This window comes from Notamacropus eugenii, chromosome 1 (assembly GCF_028372415.1).
Source record: "Notamacropus eugenii isolate mMacEug1 chromosome 1, mMacEug1.pri_v2, whole genome shotgun sequence".
Lineage (NCBI taxonomy): Eukaryota > Metazoa > Chordata > Mammalia > Diprotodontia > Macropodidae > Notamacropus > Notamacropus eugenii.
In genome coordinates this window covers 521380565-521399094 of record NC_092872.1, presented here as the reverse complement: position 1 = coordinate 521399094, position 18530 = coordinate 521380565, and the positions used below count along the sequence as shown (strand labels likewise).

At 38.1% G+C, this 18530-nt stretch overlaps 1 protein-coding gene across 1 annotated transcript in view; it reads right to left on the bottom strand.

The window, feature by feature from the left end:
- The window catches only part of STK4 (serine/threonine kinase 4), a 116135-nt gene that overhangs the window by 48273 nt on the left and 49332 nt on the right, over positions 1 to 18530 (bottom strand). The window contains exon 10 of the mRNA XM_072633698.1: positions 8824 to 8981. Within this exon, the coding sequence (XP_072489799.1) occupies positions 8824 to 8981 (158 nt within the window). The remainder of the gene's footprint in view (positions 1 to 8823; positions 8982 to 18530) is intronic.

The window sequence follows — 18530 nt, the reverse complement described above, 5'->3', positions numbered from 1 at the left end:
AATAATTTAACATCAGTATTCTACTGATGATGCTACATGGCTACAAATAAGAGAACATCACAATCTCTGAAGAACCAAAATCATGGGCAACCCAAAGGTCAACAGAGAGATGCAGAGTAGGCTACAGCAAATTACCAAGGAAATGTTGGGTTTGAAGAAGCAGCATAAGGGATCTCTTCCAGGAAATGTACAGTTGGGGGGAAAAAGGTAGGCATTCTCAAATAGAGAATGAGGGTTACCAGACAGTATGAGTGTGGCACTGGTACTCATAAGATACTGAAAAAGAAAGAGAAGGGTCTTTATTGGAAGACAAAAGCCTATGTTGGCTCTACCCTCTACAGATGATTTCTGGCTATGCAAAAACAAGAAAACATGGATGGATTATGATCTGTGTCAGTGGAAGGAGCATAAACATCAGTGAGATCAAGTGAAATGCTTAAATAACATATCCTTAAGAGGTGGTGAGGAAGCGAGCAGCAGCACTACACCAGTGGAAGGACCACTAGCTTAGAGTCAGGAGGTGTCATTAAATCACTCCAGGATTTAGTATCTCTAGATCTCAGTTTCTCCTGTAAAGTGTGGGGATTGGATGAGATGATCTGTCCCTAAGGCCCTTTTCCAGTTCCATGATCTATAAACCAAAAGAATTACTACTTTTTTACAAAATGGAAAACTGAAGCATAGGTAAAGGAAATGTCCATTTAAGTTTACTGTGTAGGTAAGCAGAAGCCCCTGAATGAGAATTTAGAGCCCAAGACCAAGTTTCATGCAAATATCTAAGGGATTTCAATATTTGGATGTAAAACACCAGCAAATTTCTATGAGAATGTTTTAAAAATTCTGAAACCAGGGGCTTGGAGAGGCGGAGCCAAGATGGCAGAGTGAAAGCAACGACTCACCTAAGCTCCTGGAAAAACTCCTCTGGATATATCTGGGGGGAGAGTCTGACCAGACTTTGGAGGTGTAGAATCCAGTGGGAGACGGACTTGGACAGATTCGGAGCCCAGGCTGGACTGGAAGGTCCACGGGAGGGATCTGTTCCGCGGGGGTAAGACCCCGGCGCACAGCGCAGCGTGGTGGGCGCGGCAGGGCGGAGGGGACCCGAGGGGCCCGAGAGTGGCGGGCGAGACCAGCGGAGCAGGAGATAAGCCAGGCCGAGCCAACGATATCAGCGCAACAGCCCTTGAAATCTTCAGCCTAAAGACGGGACTTCAGTGGGTCACTACTTGAACATCCAGGAGCTGGGATGCCGGAGTGATCAGTAAGTGCTCTCCCCTCCCCCCCGATGACCGTGAGGGAACCATAAAATTCTTCCCCAGATTAATCCTGGATCAGTGGGAACAGCAGAAGGGGGCGGGTGGTCTCATAACACCACAGGCTGGAAAAGTGGCAAAGGGGGATTCTTCCCACTGTGGTGGAGGCTATCTGGAGGGACAGACGACCCAGGGCAGAGAAAATTCGCACTGAGACCCAAGCAAGCCTCAGCCCGGGAGACGAGCCCCAGGAGGGGCGGGAACACGCATTAGCCTCTAGGCGTGCCCCAGCCCTCCAGGGGAAAGGGAAGACAATAGGGAAGCTGGGATCACCATCCCCGGACCTTGCCTTTGCCTCAGGCCAGCTGAGGAGATATCCTGAGACCAGACCACCCCTCCCACACACCTATCAAGCTAACCCCAGGGTTGATCTGGGAAACAACAACAACAACAACAACAAAAAAAAAAAAAGCCTGCTTTTAGCCTAGACAAACATCAACTCAACTTAAAAGATCTGTATCTTCTGACTGAAAGAACCAAAAGCTACAACACTCAGCCAACATCATGAATCGGAAAAAGCAGACGAAAAGTGAAAAAACCATAGAATCTTTCTATGGGGATAAGGACCAAAACACAAACACCAAAGAGGTCAGAGCTGAGACTGTACTTCCATCTGAAACCTCAGATGGGACTATGAATTTCTCGCAAGCACAACTAGATTACCTGGAACGTCTGAAGAAGGATATAAAAGAAAAACTGGCCAATGATTTTAAAACCATAAAAAAAGAATTCACTGATGAGAACATCAATCTGAAAAAGAAAATTGAAGAAATGGAAAAGGAAGTTCAAAAATTAACTGGAGAGAATAATTCCCTAAAAGGAAGAGTTAATCAAACGGAAAAGGAAACTCAAAACCTAATAGGGAAAATTGATCAGATGGAAAAGGAAACCCAAAACCTAACTGGGAAAATTGGTCGAATGGAAAAAGAAGTACAAAAATTAAATGGAGAAAATAGCTCCTTAAAGGGAAAAATTGGCCAGATGGAAAAGGAGATGCGAAAGCTAACTGAAGAAAATAATACGATCAAGATTAGAATTGGGCAAGTAGAAACTAATGACTCAATGAGGCAACAAGAATCAGTCAAACAAAATCTAAAGAATGAAAAGATAGAAGAAAATCTAAAATATTTAATTGGAAAAACAACTGACCTGGAAAATAGATCCAGGAGAGAAAATCTAAGAATTATTGGCCTGCCAGAAACCCATGATGAAGAAAAGAGTCTGGACAATATCTTCCAGGAAATCATCAAGGAAAACTGTCCAGAAGTACTAGACTCAGAGGGCAAAATAGTCATCGAAAGAATCCACCGTTCCCCACCGGAAAGGGATCCCAAACTCAAAACCCCAAGAAATATAGTTGCCAAATTCCAGAGCTATCAAGTGAAGGAGAAAATACTACAAGCAGCCAGAAAGAAACAATTTAAATATCAAGGTCACACAGTCAGGATCACACAGGACCTTGCAGCTTCTACATTAAAAGATCGAAAGAATTGGAACCCAATATTCCGTAAGGCAAAGGAGTTGGGACTCCAACCAAGGATCAACTACCCAGCAAAGTTCAGCATAACATTTCAGGCAAGGAGAAAGTCATTCAATGAAATAAGGGATTTCCAGAGCTTCCTGACCAAAACACCAGAACTCAATAGACAATTTGATCTTCAAATGCAGGTCTCCAGAGAATCATAAAAAGGTAAACAGAGGGGAAAAACAAAAACAAAAACTTGCAACTCAATTAGGGCAATCTGTTTACCTCCCTATAAGGGAAGATGATACCTGTTAATCTTGAGAACTGTGCAGCTATTATGATAAAAGGGATATATGTAGAGGGAATGGGCATAAAGTAAATGATGTCATGTCAAAAATATGATTTAAGTATGAGAAGGGAATGTAATAGGAGGTGTGGAAAGGGGGAAGCAGAAAATGGCAAATTATATCACAGGAAGAAGTACAAAACTATAGTAGAGGGAAGGAGGGGAGGGAGATGAGCATTGTTTGAGAGGTACTCTCATCTGATTTGTTCAAAGGAGGGAACAATAATCTTAAGCAGATAATCCTAACTAGCTCTACAGGTAGTAGGAGGGGAAGGGGGAAGAAAGGGGAGGGTGGCTAAAAGGGAGGAAAGAAGCAATAAGAGTAAAGGGGACTAAAAGGGAGGGGGGCTAAAAGAAGGAGGGGAAGGCTGCAGGAGGAGGGGGAGAAAAGTGAATACTATTGAGGAGGGGAAGGGAGACGGGAGAGTTAAAAGCACAAATGGTGGGAAAGAGGGTGGAGGGAAATACACAGATTGTAATCATAACTGTGAATGTGAATGGGATGAACTCTCCCATAAAACAGAGACGGATAGCAGAATGGATTAAAAGCCATAATCCAACAATATGCTGCTTACAAGAAACACATTTGAAACGGGGGGATACACATAGGATAAAGGTCAAAGGATGGAGCAGAATATATTGTGCCTCAGCTCATGTAAGAAAGGCAGGAGTAGCAATCCTAATCTCAGACAAAGCAAAAGCAGAAATAGATCTAATCAAAAGGGATAAGGATGGAAACTATATCCTACTAAAAGGCACCATAGACAATGAAGCAATATCATTACTAAACATGTATGCTCCAAGTGGTATAGCATCCAGATTCTTAGAGGAGAGGTTGGGGGAGTTGAAGGAAGAAATTGATAGCAAAACTATACTAGTGGGGGACCTCAACCTCCCCCTCTCTGAACTAGATAAATCCAACCTCAAAATAAACAAGAAAGAGGTTAAGGAGGTAAATAAAACTCTGGATAAGGTAGATATGATAGATCTTTGGAGAAAATTAAATGGGAATAGAAAGGAATATACCTTTTTCTCAGCGGTACATGGAACATTTACAAAAATTGACCATGTACTAGGACATAAAAATCTCACAATCCAGTGCAGAAAGGTAGAGATAATCAATGCATCCTTTTCAGATCATAATGCAATAAAAATTACATGTAATAAAAGGCCATGGAAAGAGAAACCAAAAATCAATTGGAAACTAAATAATCTAATTCTAAAGAAGGATTGGGTTAAAGAAGAAATCATAGAAACAATCAACAACTTCATTCAAGAGAATGACAATAGTGAGACAACATACCAAAACTTATGGGACACTGCAAAAGCAGTTATTAGGGGAAGTTTTATATCTCTGAATGCTTACATAAATAAAATAGAGAAAGAGGAGATCAATGACTTAGGCTTGCAGTTGAAAAAGCTAGAAAAAGAACAAATTGAAAATCCCCAAGTAAATACCAAATTAGAAATACTGAAAACCAAAGGAGAGATTAATAAAATTGAAATAAAGAAAACTATTGAATTAATAAATAAAACCAATAGTTGGTTTTATGAAAAAACTAATAAAATTGATAAACCTTTGGTTAATCTGATCAAAAAAAAGAAAGAAGAAAACCAAATTACTAACATTAAAAATGAAAGGGGTGAACTCACCTCCAATGAGGAGGAAATTAAAACAATAATTAGAAACTACTTTGCCCAACTTTATGCCCACAAATTCGACAATCTAAACGAGATGGATGAATATTTTAAAAAATACAAATTGCCCAGATTAACAGAAGAGGAAGTTGAATACTTAAACAACCCCATCTCAGAAAAAGAAATTGAACAAGCCATCAATGAACTCCCTAGGAAAAAATCTCCAGGGCCAGATGGATTCACAAGTGAATTCTATCAAACATTTAAAGAACAGTTAATTCCAATACTACATACACTATTCTTGAAAATTGGGGAAGAAGGAGTCCTCCCAAATTCTTTCTATGATACAAATATGGTTTTGATACCCAAACCAGGAAGAGACAAAACAGAGAAAGAAAATTATAGACCAATTTCCCTAATGAATATAGATGCAAAAATTTTAAATAAGATTCTAGCAAAACGAATACAGCATCTTATCACGAGATTAATACATTATGATCAAGTAGGATTCATACCAGGACTACAGGGCTGGTTCAATATTAGGAAAACTATTAGCATTATCGATCACATCAACAACAAAGCTAACAAAAACCACATGATTATCTCAATAGATGCAGAAAAAGCTTTTGACAAAATACAACATCCATTCCTACTAAAAACATTGGAGAACGTAGGAATAAAGGGAACTTTCCATAAAATAATAAGCAGTATCTATCTAAAACCTTCAGCAAGCATTATATGCAATGGGGATAAGCTAGATGCATTCCCAATAAGATCAGGGGTGAAACAAGGTTGTCCATTATCACCACTATTATTCAATATGGTACTAGAAATGTTAGCTGTAGCAATTAGACAAGATAAAGATATTCAAGGAATTAGAATAGCCAAAGAAGAAACTAAGTTATCACTCTTTGCAGATGATATGATGATTTACCTAGAGAATCCCAGAGATTCAAGTAAAAAATTACTTGAATTAATAAACAACTTTGGCAAAGTTGCAGGGTACAAAATAAACCCACACAAATCTTCTGCATTCCTATATATTAGCAACAAAGTTCAACAGCAAGAGATAGAAAGAGAAATCCCATTTAAAGTTAGGGTAGACAGTATAAAATACTTAGGAGTCTACCTGCCAAAACAAACCCAGGGACTATATGAACACAATTACAAGACACTTTTTGCACAAATAAAGTCAGATTTAAGTAAGTGGAAAAACATTAGTTGCTCATGGGTAGGCCGTGCTAATATAATAAAAATGACAATTCTACCCAAATTAATATACTTATTTAGTGCCATACCAATTAAACTATCAGACAATTACTTTCTAGAGCTGGATAAAATAATATCAAAATTCATTTGGAAAAACAAAAGGTCCAGAATATCAAAGGGACTAATGAAAAGAAATGCTTGGGAAGGTGGCCTAGCGCTACCAGACCTCAAACTGTACTATAAAGCAGCAATTATCAAAACCACTTGGTATTGGCTAAGAAACAGAGAGGTAGACAAGTGGAATAGACTTGGCACTCAAGATGCAGTAGGCAAGGAATATAGCAACCTTCTGTTTGATAAACCCAAGGACCCCAGCTTCTGGGATAAGAACTCATTGTTTGATAAAAATTGCTGGGAAAACTGGATAACAGTGTGGCGGAAATTAGGCATAGACCCATACCTGACACTGTACACAAGAATAAAGTCCAAATGGGTACATGATTTAGGTATAAAGATTGATACCATGAATAAACTGGAGAAGCAAGGAATAGTGTATTTATCAGATCTATGGAAAAGGGAAGAATTCTTTACTAAAGGAGAGATAGAATGCATTATGAAATGCAAAATGGATAACTTTGATTACATTAAACTGAGAAGTTTTTGCACAACCAAACCCAATGCAACCAAAATCCGGAGGGATGTAGTAAATTGGGAAAAAATTTTTACAGCTAAGCTCGGGGATAAAGGCCTCATTTCTAGAATATATAGAGAACTGACCCAAATGTATAATCATACAAGTCATTCCCCAATTGATAAATGGTCAAAGGATATGAACAGGCAATTTTCAGAGGAAGAAATTAAAGCTATCTATAATCATATGAAAAAATGCTCTAAATCACTATTGGTTAGAGAGATGCAAATCAAAACAACTCTGAGGTACCACATCACACCCATAAGATTGGCAAACATGACAGAACAAGAAAATGATAAATGCTGGAGAGGATGTGGGAGAGTTGGAACACTAATTCATTGTTGGTGGAGCTGTGAGCGCATCCAACCATTCTGGAGAGCAATTTGGAACTATGCCCAAAGGGCTACAAAAATGTGCATACCCTTTGACCCAGCAATATCGCTACTAGGACTATATCCCCAAGAGATCATAAAAATGGGAAAGGGTCCCACATGTACAAAAATATTTATAGCAGCACTCTATGTAGTTGCCAAAAACTGGAAGTCAGGGGGATGTCCATCAATTGGGAATGGCTGAATAAATTATGGTATATGAATGTAATGGAGTACTATTGTGCCATAAGAAATGATGAACAAGAAGACTTCAGAGAGGCCTGGAAGGACTTATATGACCTGATGCTGAGTGAAAGGAGCAGAACCAGGAGAACTTTATGCACAGCAACAACCACAGTGTGTGAGAGTTTTTTCTGGTAGACCTAGATTTTTGTAATAACACAAGAACTTCTGAAAAAAAAAAAAAATCCCAATGGTGGACCTCAAGGCAAAATGCCTTCCACACTCAGAGAGAGAAATATGGAAGTCACTCACATAATGTAGCAGATCATGTTTGTGTATGTGTATCTGTTTGTGTATCATGTTCTGATTTGTTATACGGATTCTTTCATTTATCTTAGTCTGACTACATAGCATGACTATAGTGAAAATATACTCAATAGGAAAGTATATGTAGAATCTATACAGAATTGTATGCAGTCGTGGGGAGGGAGGGAGGTAGTGGGGGGTGGGTGGGGAGGGATAAAATCGCAATTGTATGGGAGTGATTGTTAAACATTAAAAAAATAAAAAAAAATAAAAATAAAAAAAATAAAAATAAAAAATTCTGAAACCAAAAATTCTTTTAAAAAATACCCAGGAAAGGAAATAGATTTTACAGCCTACTCTCGCCCTGATTTTATTGCTCATCATTCTCCTGGAGTATAAACTGAGTCTATGGTTAGAAAAAGTACGATGAAAATTACAAAACCTCAGAATCTGAAGGGATAAGAATCTCCTCTATAACAACCCAGACAAGCGGTCTGCCTGACCACTTTTAGTTCCCTACATGGCAGCTCATGACACCTTCCTGCTTCTCCCCAATGGGTCCTTCTTTCCTATTTCTGGAGTCTCCTTGCTAAGTTGCTTCTATTCCCTTATTCCTATCATCTTTAGAAAGCAACTCTTGGGTTGTGGAGGGCACAAAGGGTGGGTGTGATGGCTCTTGGTGCTTCTAGATATTTCTTTGCCACTCACTGGACAGGTATTTTGATTGAACACCTGGCCAGAGCAAAGCACCAGTCCTGTAAGAGATGACTAGGAGACAGTCATGATATGCTGCTTTCTACATGGAACTTTGGAATATTAATTCTTTCCTCTTCTAACAAAATTCAGTAAAACTCTCTTAAAGAAGCTAAAATGGAAAGAACTGTTAGCAAAAAATTTTCATTTGCTGCTGCCACCTCTCCTCAAAGTCTGAAGTGTTAAATCTCATCCCCCCCACAGACTATTATAGCTGGAGTAGCTTTACTTGATAGTTGACTTGTTCTTTTATCATTCTAAATTTCAAACTGGACTGGAAGCATTATTACAATGAGTGAAGGATTTCTGAAATGCAAAATGCTCACAACAAGAAAACAGTAAAAATCGAATGTCAATAAAAATGTCACAGTACATCAGACTCATGAGGTACCTTAGCAGCTGTTATGAGTACTAGAGAAAGTAGACAGCAATGGCTAATGGGAAATGATTAGAAAGCTTTTGGCTACGCAGATCATTTTGGATGTGGCACATTTCAAATAATATTCTTCAGAAGCCAGGGCTGCCCTTGTAAATGCAAATCTACTTACAAATTCATAGTCCCCATCTGGTGGTACTTTCCATTCTGAAGAATTCTTCAATGGGCCTGGAGCATTTTTGCCAAAGCTGTTGACCTGATTCTCTTTTTCTTTCTGTTCAAAGTACTCAAGGAAAGATGGCTTTGCAGGTTGCATAGTTTCATCTCTTCCTGAAAACACAGAAAAGTAGAGAAGATAAAGCAAATCATTTTGTGGAATCATACAAAGTTGGACAATGTGATAAATGAAAGGTACAATGGATTTTGGAGTCAGAGGACCTCAGTTCAAATCTGCTTCTGCTACTTTAATATCTATGCGACTTTGGACAACTTACTTCACTCTTTTGGGGCTCAGCTGTCCTCATGTGTAAAAAGACAGAGTTAGACTAGATCAGCAGTTCTCAATCTTTTTGGTCTCAGGAACCCGTTACAATATTCAAAAATTACTGAGGACCTTAAGCAGCTTATATGTGGGTTTTACATGTTGATATTTACTTTTAATAAATTAAAACTGATAAACTTTGAAAATATTTCTTTATTAATTCATTTATAAATAGCAATAAACCCAATACATGCTAACAAAGATAACATCTTAAATGAAAAATAACTATATTTTTCAAAGTGAAAAAAAATTTAGTGTTACGGATGGTATTTTTTTTTTACATACTTTTGCATATTTCTTTAATGCATGGTTTAATAGAAGAAAGTTGAATTCTCATATTTGCTTGTTCATTCACTCTATTGTGAAATGCTGTTTTAGTTGAAATACATGAAGAAAAACCTCACATAGGTATGTAGTTGGAAAGAGAGTGGTATTTTAATAGGCAAGTAAGTTCTGAGTATCATTATTCAAATAGTTTTGACCTTTACAGACTGCCTTGAAAGGGTCTTGGAAATCCCCAGAAATTCCTGGGACACACTTTGAGAACTGTTAAACTAGATCACTGAGTTCCTTTACAGCTCTGAATTATGGCAAATATTATGGCAAATCCTGTCCTCTGAGGGACTATAATTTGGTTAGATAAACTGATGACTTTTGGGAGACAACTTGATGTATGCAGGAGAAAGAGTACAGAGAAGGGGTTCAGCATTTCACAAGAAATTATGCCTTCCTGATTCTCTCCTGCCATGTCCTTCCATTTCTGGGCTAGCAAAGTTGTTTCATTTACCTATTCCTATGTCATATTCAGAGAGCCACTTTTGTTTCCTGTGGGACTCTTGGTGCTTTTTGGTGTATCTCTTACATCATTTCTTCATTGAACAAGTATTTTTACTATCAAAAATCAGAAAGCCTAAGTCTGAGTCCTAGACTTCTGTCCTTACTGGCTGTTACTATAGGCAAGTCATTTTAAGCTCTCAAAATTGGAATAATGAACAACTATATTGCTCATCACACAGAATTGTGAGAAAACTATTTTGTAAATGATCAAGTACCATAGAAATATGAATAATTGTTGTGATGATGCCATTTCTAGGGATCTTAGAAGGTTCTCCAAGAAATGATGGTTCAAGATACAAGGAAATCTAAATCTGTCTGGCAATCTATAGAGGCAAGAAAGATACTTATGTGCAGAAATGAGAGGTCCTCAGATGTGAACATTGCATATAATGTTTGAATATTTTGATGTACTGATAAGTTCTGCTGAATTTTCTTACCTCTTCTTTTTTTATTGAAAAAACTCTTTTGTAATAAGGGATTGCTCTCTAGAAGGGGAAAGGGAAGGGATTCAGAGAGAAATTTTAGCAATATAAAAACAAAAGATATGAATAAAAATCTGTTGAAAGATTTTTAAGAGTTGAGAGGGGAATGCAAATGGAAATTTAATTACTACTGTGTTAAATTTAATATAAACTTTTGAAAAACAAACTGTACATGACAGAAGTCCATAGTTTCATATCTAAATCTTTTGTTCTTTGTATATAAAGAAAATTTAAAAATACTTGGGCTACAGAGCTTTATAATTATATAATACTTTCTTTACAATGACTCTGTGAGGTAAGTGGTTCGAATATCATCATATTCTCTCAGCCTCATCAATAAAATAGGGGTTAGTGACTTGTTAGTAAGTAACAGAACTAGACTCTAGGTCTTCTGATGAAATCCTCATGCTATCCACCAGAACTGGCTGGTGAAAAGGAGGCTCTCAAGCACAAGGGCCAATTCAGTGAGAAAATACTCAATTTCCAAATTGCCTTGATCCTTCAGGATTTCCCCCATTCCTTTTTTGTCTCCCTCCCGATCATTTTGGTGTTGATTAGAACATTCAAGTGATAATAGGTAATAATATTGGAGGAGATAAAGTTCCACTTACACCATTTATCAGCTATGGAAAAAAAAGGCTAGGTATAAAGGAAAGATAATGCCATTGGTTATATGAAAGTTTGCAGTTGTCTAAGCATTTCTTATTTCTGTTGAGCCAATCCTCCCATAGCATTTCCCCCTTTTCTGACCCTAGTATTCTTTGAATGATCTTATGATCCCATCAACCTCTGACAACCTCTGATTTTCTTGAATAACTGCCTGTTGGGCTATACCAGGACATTAGGCCATGGCAACTAAAGCAATTCAAGTTTCTAAGTGATATACAGAAAAGCAGAAGATATAGTCAAGATCCTTTATATGTATCATGGCACAGCTTTAAGTGCTAAAACATATTTGTATTCTTATAGGTGTGACATATTTCAATATTTATAAAGTGTGAAATTTATTTCCCTGGATCATGTTTCTCCTCTGACTATGGATATTCCCCAATGCTTAATATTTGAATATTTTTTTTCTGGAAAATTTTAGCTTAATGTTCTGTTCTCAGCATAAATTCATGTCTAAAACCAAATTCAACACATTTCATGACATTACTCCTTGATTCTCCTTCTACTTGTCTGACCACTCCTCAGTCTTACTGGCTTTTTTCATACTCCCTAACTAGGGGTATATTTCCAGGCTCTCTCCTAAGACCACTTTTCTTCTTTCTCTATATTCTCTCACTTGGTGACCTTTTCAGATGCCATGGGTCTAATCATCATCTCTATGCAAATGACTCCCAAACATATATAAAACCTTAGTCTCTTTCCTCAGCACTAGACTCTTATTGCCATCTATTAGAGATTTCAACTTGGATATCCCACAGACAGTTCAAACTCAACATGTCCAAAACTGAACTCTATATTTTTACTCCAGAACTAACCCCTCCTCCCAACTTCACTTTTCCTGCCAAAGGCAATGACCCTTTCAGTCACCAGGTTCACAACCTCAGCATTGCTTGACTCTTCCACTCTACTTCACCCCACATCTCCAATCAATCCAATCTGCCAAATCTACTTCCACAACATCTCACACATTCATTTCATTCTCTTTTCACTATTCATGAAACCACCAGTTTAGTTCAGACATTCAACACACCTTGCTTCACAGCTCCAATTCACCCTCCACATACATAGCTGCCAAGGTGCTTTCCCTTAAGCACAGGTCTTACCATGCCATTCTATTCAATACCCTGGTGCCTCCCTATTGCATCTAAGATCAAACATGAACGAGGGCTTTCCTAGCCCTTTGCAACCTAGCACCAACTTACCTTTGTGGCCATTACTCCCTTTTCTAACTCTACTGTGTTGCTAAATTGATCTTGCTGCCACTCCTCTCCCAAAGCACATGCCACACCTTTGCCCTGGGCATCCACCATGGTTGAAGGGCTCTCTTCCTTTACTCCTACCTCACAGAATCCTTCAGCTCCTTCCAGATTTAACTCGGACACTACTTTCTCCTGAAGCTTTTCCTGAGCTCACCAACTATTGGTGTGCACTCCCTTCTCCCTAAACCACTTTGTACTTATTTTACATATGCTTATACATGGACATGTTACCTTCCCTGGTAGAAAATAATCTCCCTGAGAAGAGACTATTTCATTTTGTCTTTGTACTCCCAGCTCCTAGCACAGCACCAAGAACACAGCAAGCACTTAATAAATGCTTGTTGATACATAACCTAGATATAGATATGATCACATCATAAACACAAGAGTAAGGAAGGGGTAACTTTTCATATCTATGGATAGAAGAGTTCTTGAACAAAAAAAAAAAAGATGAGATGATAGAGGATATCAAATGGACAGTTCTGACTGAATTCTGACAAAATCGAAAAGCTTTTGCATGAACAAAACGGTAAAGTTAAAATCAGAAGGTAAACAGCTCACTGAGAAAAATCTTTGCCGTTTCTCTGATAAAGACCTGATCTATATCTTTGATCCCACATTCTCCCATCTAATATTCCCTCCATACAGATGCCGATGTAGCTTTCATAAAGCACAAGTTTGATCATTTCACACCATTCTTCAATAAATTCTGATGGCTCCCTGCAACCATTAGGTTCAAAAACAAATGCCTCTTCAGGGCACAAAATCACAGGTAGCAGCTGCAGTTCCCAGATTCCTCAACCCACAAATGCCAAAAACAGCTTCAAAGGTCAGTGAGAAAGCTCTTTCACCTGGGTGAGAAGGGAGCAGGGTCCAGCCCTAGCCCTGGCCCCAGGGCGGCATAAGTCACTGAGGCAGAGTGTCCATTTTTGGAGCCCTCAAGCCTAAAGACCCTGGGGGAATCGAGCAGCTGAGGTGGGTCTCAGTCCTGAGTGATGGTCCTGAGGTGAGGAGGAGCGCTGGCATGGTAGAGCTGGTGGAGGCTCTAGAGAGGGAATTCTACTCACAGATCCTGGGCAGAAAAGCTTGCGGTAGCTCCCAGAGCAGAGCACTGGCCAGGAGAAGAGTAAACTCCTCTCTCTTGATTGTGCCACCTTGGAGGAACTGAGAACTTACAGGTCCCTAGAGTAAAGCTCTATACCTACATGGTATACTGGATAAGAGTGTTGGGATTAGAGTTAGAGAGACCTGAGTTAAAATTGTGACTCAGACATTTGCTGTATGACCCTGGGAAAGTCCCTTAGCCTCTCTCCAACATCAGTTTCCTCAAGGATAAACCAAAGGGGTGGGACCTGTTGACCCTTAAGGGCCCCTCTAGCTCTAATTCTCTGCTTCTGTGTCTTTCCAGATGTATTATACATTATTTCCCCCTTCAAACATTTGACAGCACAGTCAAACTGGAGTTGTTTGTGTTTGTCACATTTCATCCCCTCTCCCTTCTGTGCCTTTCTATCGGCTGTTCCTCACACTTGGAATGCACTCTTTCCTCATGTCTACCTCTAGCTTCCTTCAAAGATCAGTTGAAGGGCCAACTCCTACTAAAAACAGATCTTGGCTCTCCCAATATTTTTTTTTAATTGAAAAAGGAACTTGTGACATATATGTAACCCTAGGTTTGGTGACAGATTGCTATATAGAATTTAACAAATTCTATAAAGTAATGGCCAAAGTTTCTAAATTTTTCCACCAAAAGTCATCAAAATATAAATATCATTATCAAAAGCTTCCCTGTTCAGAAGACTCTACTAGGTACTACTATTAGATGCTGTTAACAAAGGAAACAGAAAATATAGGCAAGGGAAAGTACAAATCCTTATTTCCAACATTTTTCATCAACCTGAATGATTTTTTATTAAGAAAATATACCACAACACATAGCATGATACATTCTGATTATATTTAAACTTACTCATTTGCTTGAGTATAGAAGCCATACTTCTCAGTCTCAAAACAAAACCAACAAATTCCCACAACAAGGTTTTCACACAATTACTGTCAGAGGTCAAGTGCTAATATAAATGTCACTAAAACTGTTCACAAAATCCAGGTCTAAACATCATTTATGGGAATCTGAAATAACAGAAAACATCTTTGAAATCAAATATGTGACACCACAGAATTGTAGAGTTAGGATGAATCTGAGAACAGAGACTATTAAAGTAATACAGTTGTTAGTATTTGGAACACCAAAGCTTAGAACCTCAAATATTAGAGTCAGAAGGTACATTAGGGAATATTTTATACTAACTTCAGCCCCTCCCCCCACTTTACATATGAGGAAAGAGGAGCGGAGAAGGAAATGGCTTGCCAGGGACACACCTAATTAGTAGCAAAGCAAACACTAGAACGCAGGTCTTCTGAATCAGTTCATTGCTCTTCCCACTGCCCCACTATGCTTCTTATAGAAAATGAAAAACTAAATTATCTAACAATTTATTATTTGCAAGTGAGTCATGGGAAGACTGCTAACGAAAAATCGTTAGAGCAGACAGACATAAAAAAGAAATATCACCAGCATCGTGAAATTTTCCTCAGTCTAGACTGAAATTTAACTCTGAACTCAAGAAAAATATTCACCAAAATGCACAGACTTCTGCTGTAAAATAATTAATATCTGTGGAATTTGGGTCTACTTTTAACTATCCAGAGGAGCAGCAGTGACCATGAATCAGATTCTTTTAATAATAAAAAATCTTTTATGGCTGTTGAGAGAGTTATTAATAGAAATCCCGAATAATCAGCCTTTATAACACAGTATATGTACATTGCAGCTGAAAGGGTGTATCCACCACCAAGTTGGCAAAACAGCGATCCAGTGTGGTTACTAGTTCTTTTTAGTAGTTAGCAACAAGAGCTCCATTTTTAAAAATTCCAATTCATTTAATAAACATTTGCTTAACACATGTGATAGGTAAGGCCTTGTACTAGGTACTACTGGGGATAGAAAGAAAGATAAAGGGATGGCACTTTCCCTCAAGAACCTTACAATACAGCAAGAGGATTAAGATCAAGATGGGCTACAGATAATGGAGAAGTTTCCAGGCAACAGTACTGGGATGATAGTGGGGAAATTTACTGTCCCAGTCCTTTTTCTACCTTGTTTTGTGATTTTAGGTAGTATAACTTGAGCTCACTGGGTCTCACTTTCCTCATCTGTAAAACAGGTCTAATAACACTTAACTCACAGCTTTGTTGTGGCAATCAAGTAAGATAATGTAGAGAAATCATTTTGTAGCCTAAAAGTACTATATACATACTATTTTTATTCATTGTTCAATTTCTGTCCATGTCATGATGAAGCACTGAGACTATTCACTTCCATGTTTGAACTCTTCTTTTGCTTGGTAATTTCCCTCTCTAGTGACATTTAAAGATTAATGTTTTTTGGTCCTGGAAATGTCAGTTGCCCTTTTTATCTTTTCATGCCTGAAGGCCATAGAAGAAAGATCACGTCTAAAATGTCTATGATTTAATTTTCTATTTGTTCACTTGTGCACAAACGTCAGAGATTCAGAAAATGCTTGATATATTTACTAGCAATGAAAATCCCTCAATAACTTGGTGAATCCCTCTACCAACAAAAGTTTTGCTAAGGAATTATATATCTAGGCAATGCAACATTAAGATGAAATTCAAAACTACACTTAAGGGAAAGCAGATGCTGGTCTGCACTGTATGAATTCAACTCTCCTATGGATTGTGAGGTATGCTCTAATGGCACTAGAAGTCACCTAATAAAGTGAAGAGAGAAAAAGGTCCAGAGTCAGGAGACTTTATTTCTAATCTAGGCTTTATCACTAACTTTGTGACCTTGGGCAAGTCACTCTCTAAATCTTAGTTTTCTCAACTATAACATGACAGGCTGGGATTATATGATAGCTAAATTCCCTCCTATCTCTGATATTTAATGATTCTATGGCCTGGCATTCAAGGACTCTATGACTTGGCAGTAACTTTCAAAAATACAATTGTGCTCCAGAAACTGCTAATCTTGCAAGGTAGCTGTGTCCTCTGAGGGTTGTGATATGTGATCTCCACTAATCTAGAATAAACCACCAATTAGGTCGGTGTAATCACAAACTGAAGGGAAGGCCAGACCAGAGTGAAAACTATGCAAAGGTAAATTAACATATCAGTCTCAGGGGTGTCTCTTACTCAGCTTTCAAAAACAGAATAAAATGGTAACTAAACCTGCCTCAGACTCAAATAACGAAATAGATTCTACAGAAGAAAGCTCTAAAAATACAGTCTGTAATTAAAGATAGTCATCCAAGAATGATAATTCAGAGAGAAGGGAGAGGGGAATGTCACAGCAATGTGGAACACGTATAGTCAAATCATGATGACTTTTTTATAATACTTTCTGTTTATAAAGAATCTTATGCATATTATCTACTATCTATCCTTAAAGCACTCCTTTGAGACTGAGAGTTCGAGTACTGTCTCCATTTTACAGATAAGGAAACAGGTTCAGAAATGAGAAGTGATTTGCTTAAGGTCACAGGGTTAGTAAAGCCTAGGTCTCCTAGTTTTAAATAAAAACTTTTTTACTATGCCAGGAGAACAACCTTCCCCCTTCCACCTCTTATAGTGCTTTCTTTTATAGCTCATTTTTTGGGGGGTGTTATAGTTACCTGGGTATGAATCTTATCTTCCTATTGGGCTGTAACTAAACTCCATAATAGCACTCTTAACCATCTTCCCCAAGCTAAGCACAAAGCAGACAAGAGATAGTTTGAATTAAGATGAAGTATGTCATCATATAACACTGAGAGCACAATGGTATAGGGAAAACAGAACTGGACTTGAAGGCAAAAAATCTGGGTTTGAATCCTAGCTCTGACAATAGCTATGTGGCTGTGGGTAACACACTTCACATCTCTGAGGCCCAATTTTCTCATTAATGAAATGGAAATAATAATACTTACATTACTGAACCCAATAGGCTTCTTGTAAGAAAAGGGCATAGTAAATCTTAAATACCATAAAAATCCAAGTTATCTGTTGTAATAATTCTGATGAGGAAAAAAGGAGAAGGAATCTAAAGGAACTGATACGGATACACAAAGGACATGTTATTTAAAAGACCCACAGTGAAGATGAAAAGCAAAAGCAGTTAATTTTGAAGGAAGACTGAAGTTAAGAACAAGTGAAGAAATGATAAAAGGATATTAATTAGAGAAAGATGGTCAAAGATGGGCTAGTATCACTTGTCTTGAGAGGATGGGACAATGATAATGAACTATGGAGAAGAGGTAGAAATTAACTCTTACTTGGTTTCTCTTCTCTATTCCAAGTTAATTTTCGGACTGAGAAAAATTGAACAAAAAAAAAGATCAAGGTGTTTAACTGAAACATACTAGTTTTTGCTCCATTTTCTTATTTTAATTCTGTATAAATCTTAACATTTCAAGTGTTCTTATAAACAACATATTGTTGTAGTCTACTTGATGGGTGAAATAATTCCATTCACACTGTTATGACTGTTAATTGTGTATTTTTCTCTATCTTATTTTCTTATACATTTTCTTCTCTTTGCTTCCTTTTCATTTATAAAGAAGAGGATGGTGAAAGAGAAATGTACACAGCACCAACACACTATACTTGATGAAGGCTGCTTCTGATCTCCTGCCCCTTCTCTCTTTCCCTCACCAGGAGCCCAATCACAAACTCCCTTCTTCTAGTCCTCCCTCCCTTTGTCTCTTTCCTTCCTTCCTCTTCATGATCTGACCTCCTAGTTTAGATCCCTCCCTAAATCAACCTTTTTCTTCTCCCCACCTTCCCTCAACCCAGCTCCTCCTGTTTTCCTGTTGCCTGAAATGTATTTCTGCACCCAACTGGGTGTATGTATATATATATTCTATACTCCTTCAATCAGCACAGATACAAGTGAGGTTTGAATGTCACCTCTTCTCTCCACCCTTTCCTCCTTGTTTGTGGTCTTCTACTGGTGCGACCCATGTGAGCTGATTTCTCTCCCTTCCTTCCCCAGGCCATTTCTTTCCCTTTCCTTTCATCTTTTAAGATCATC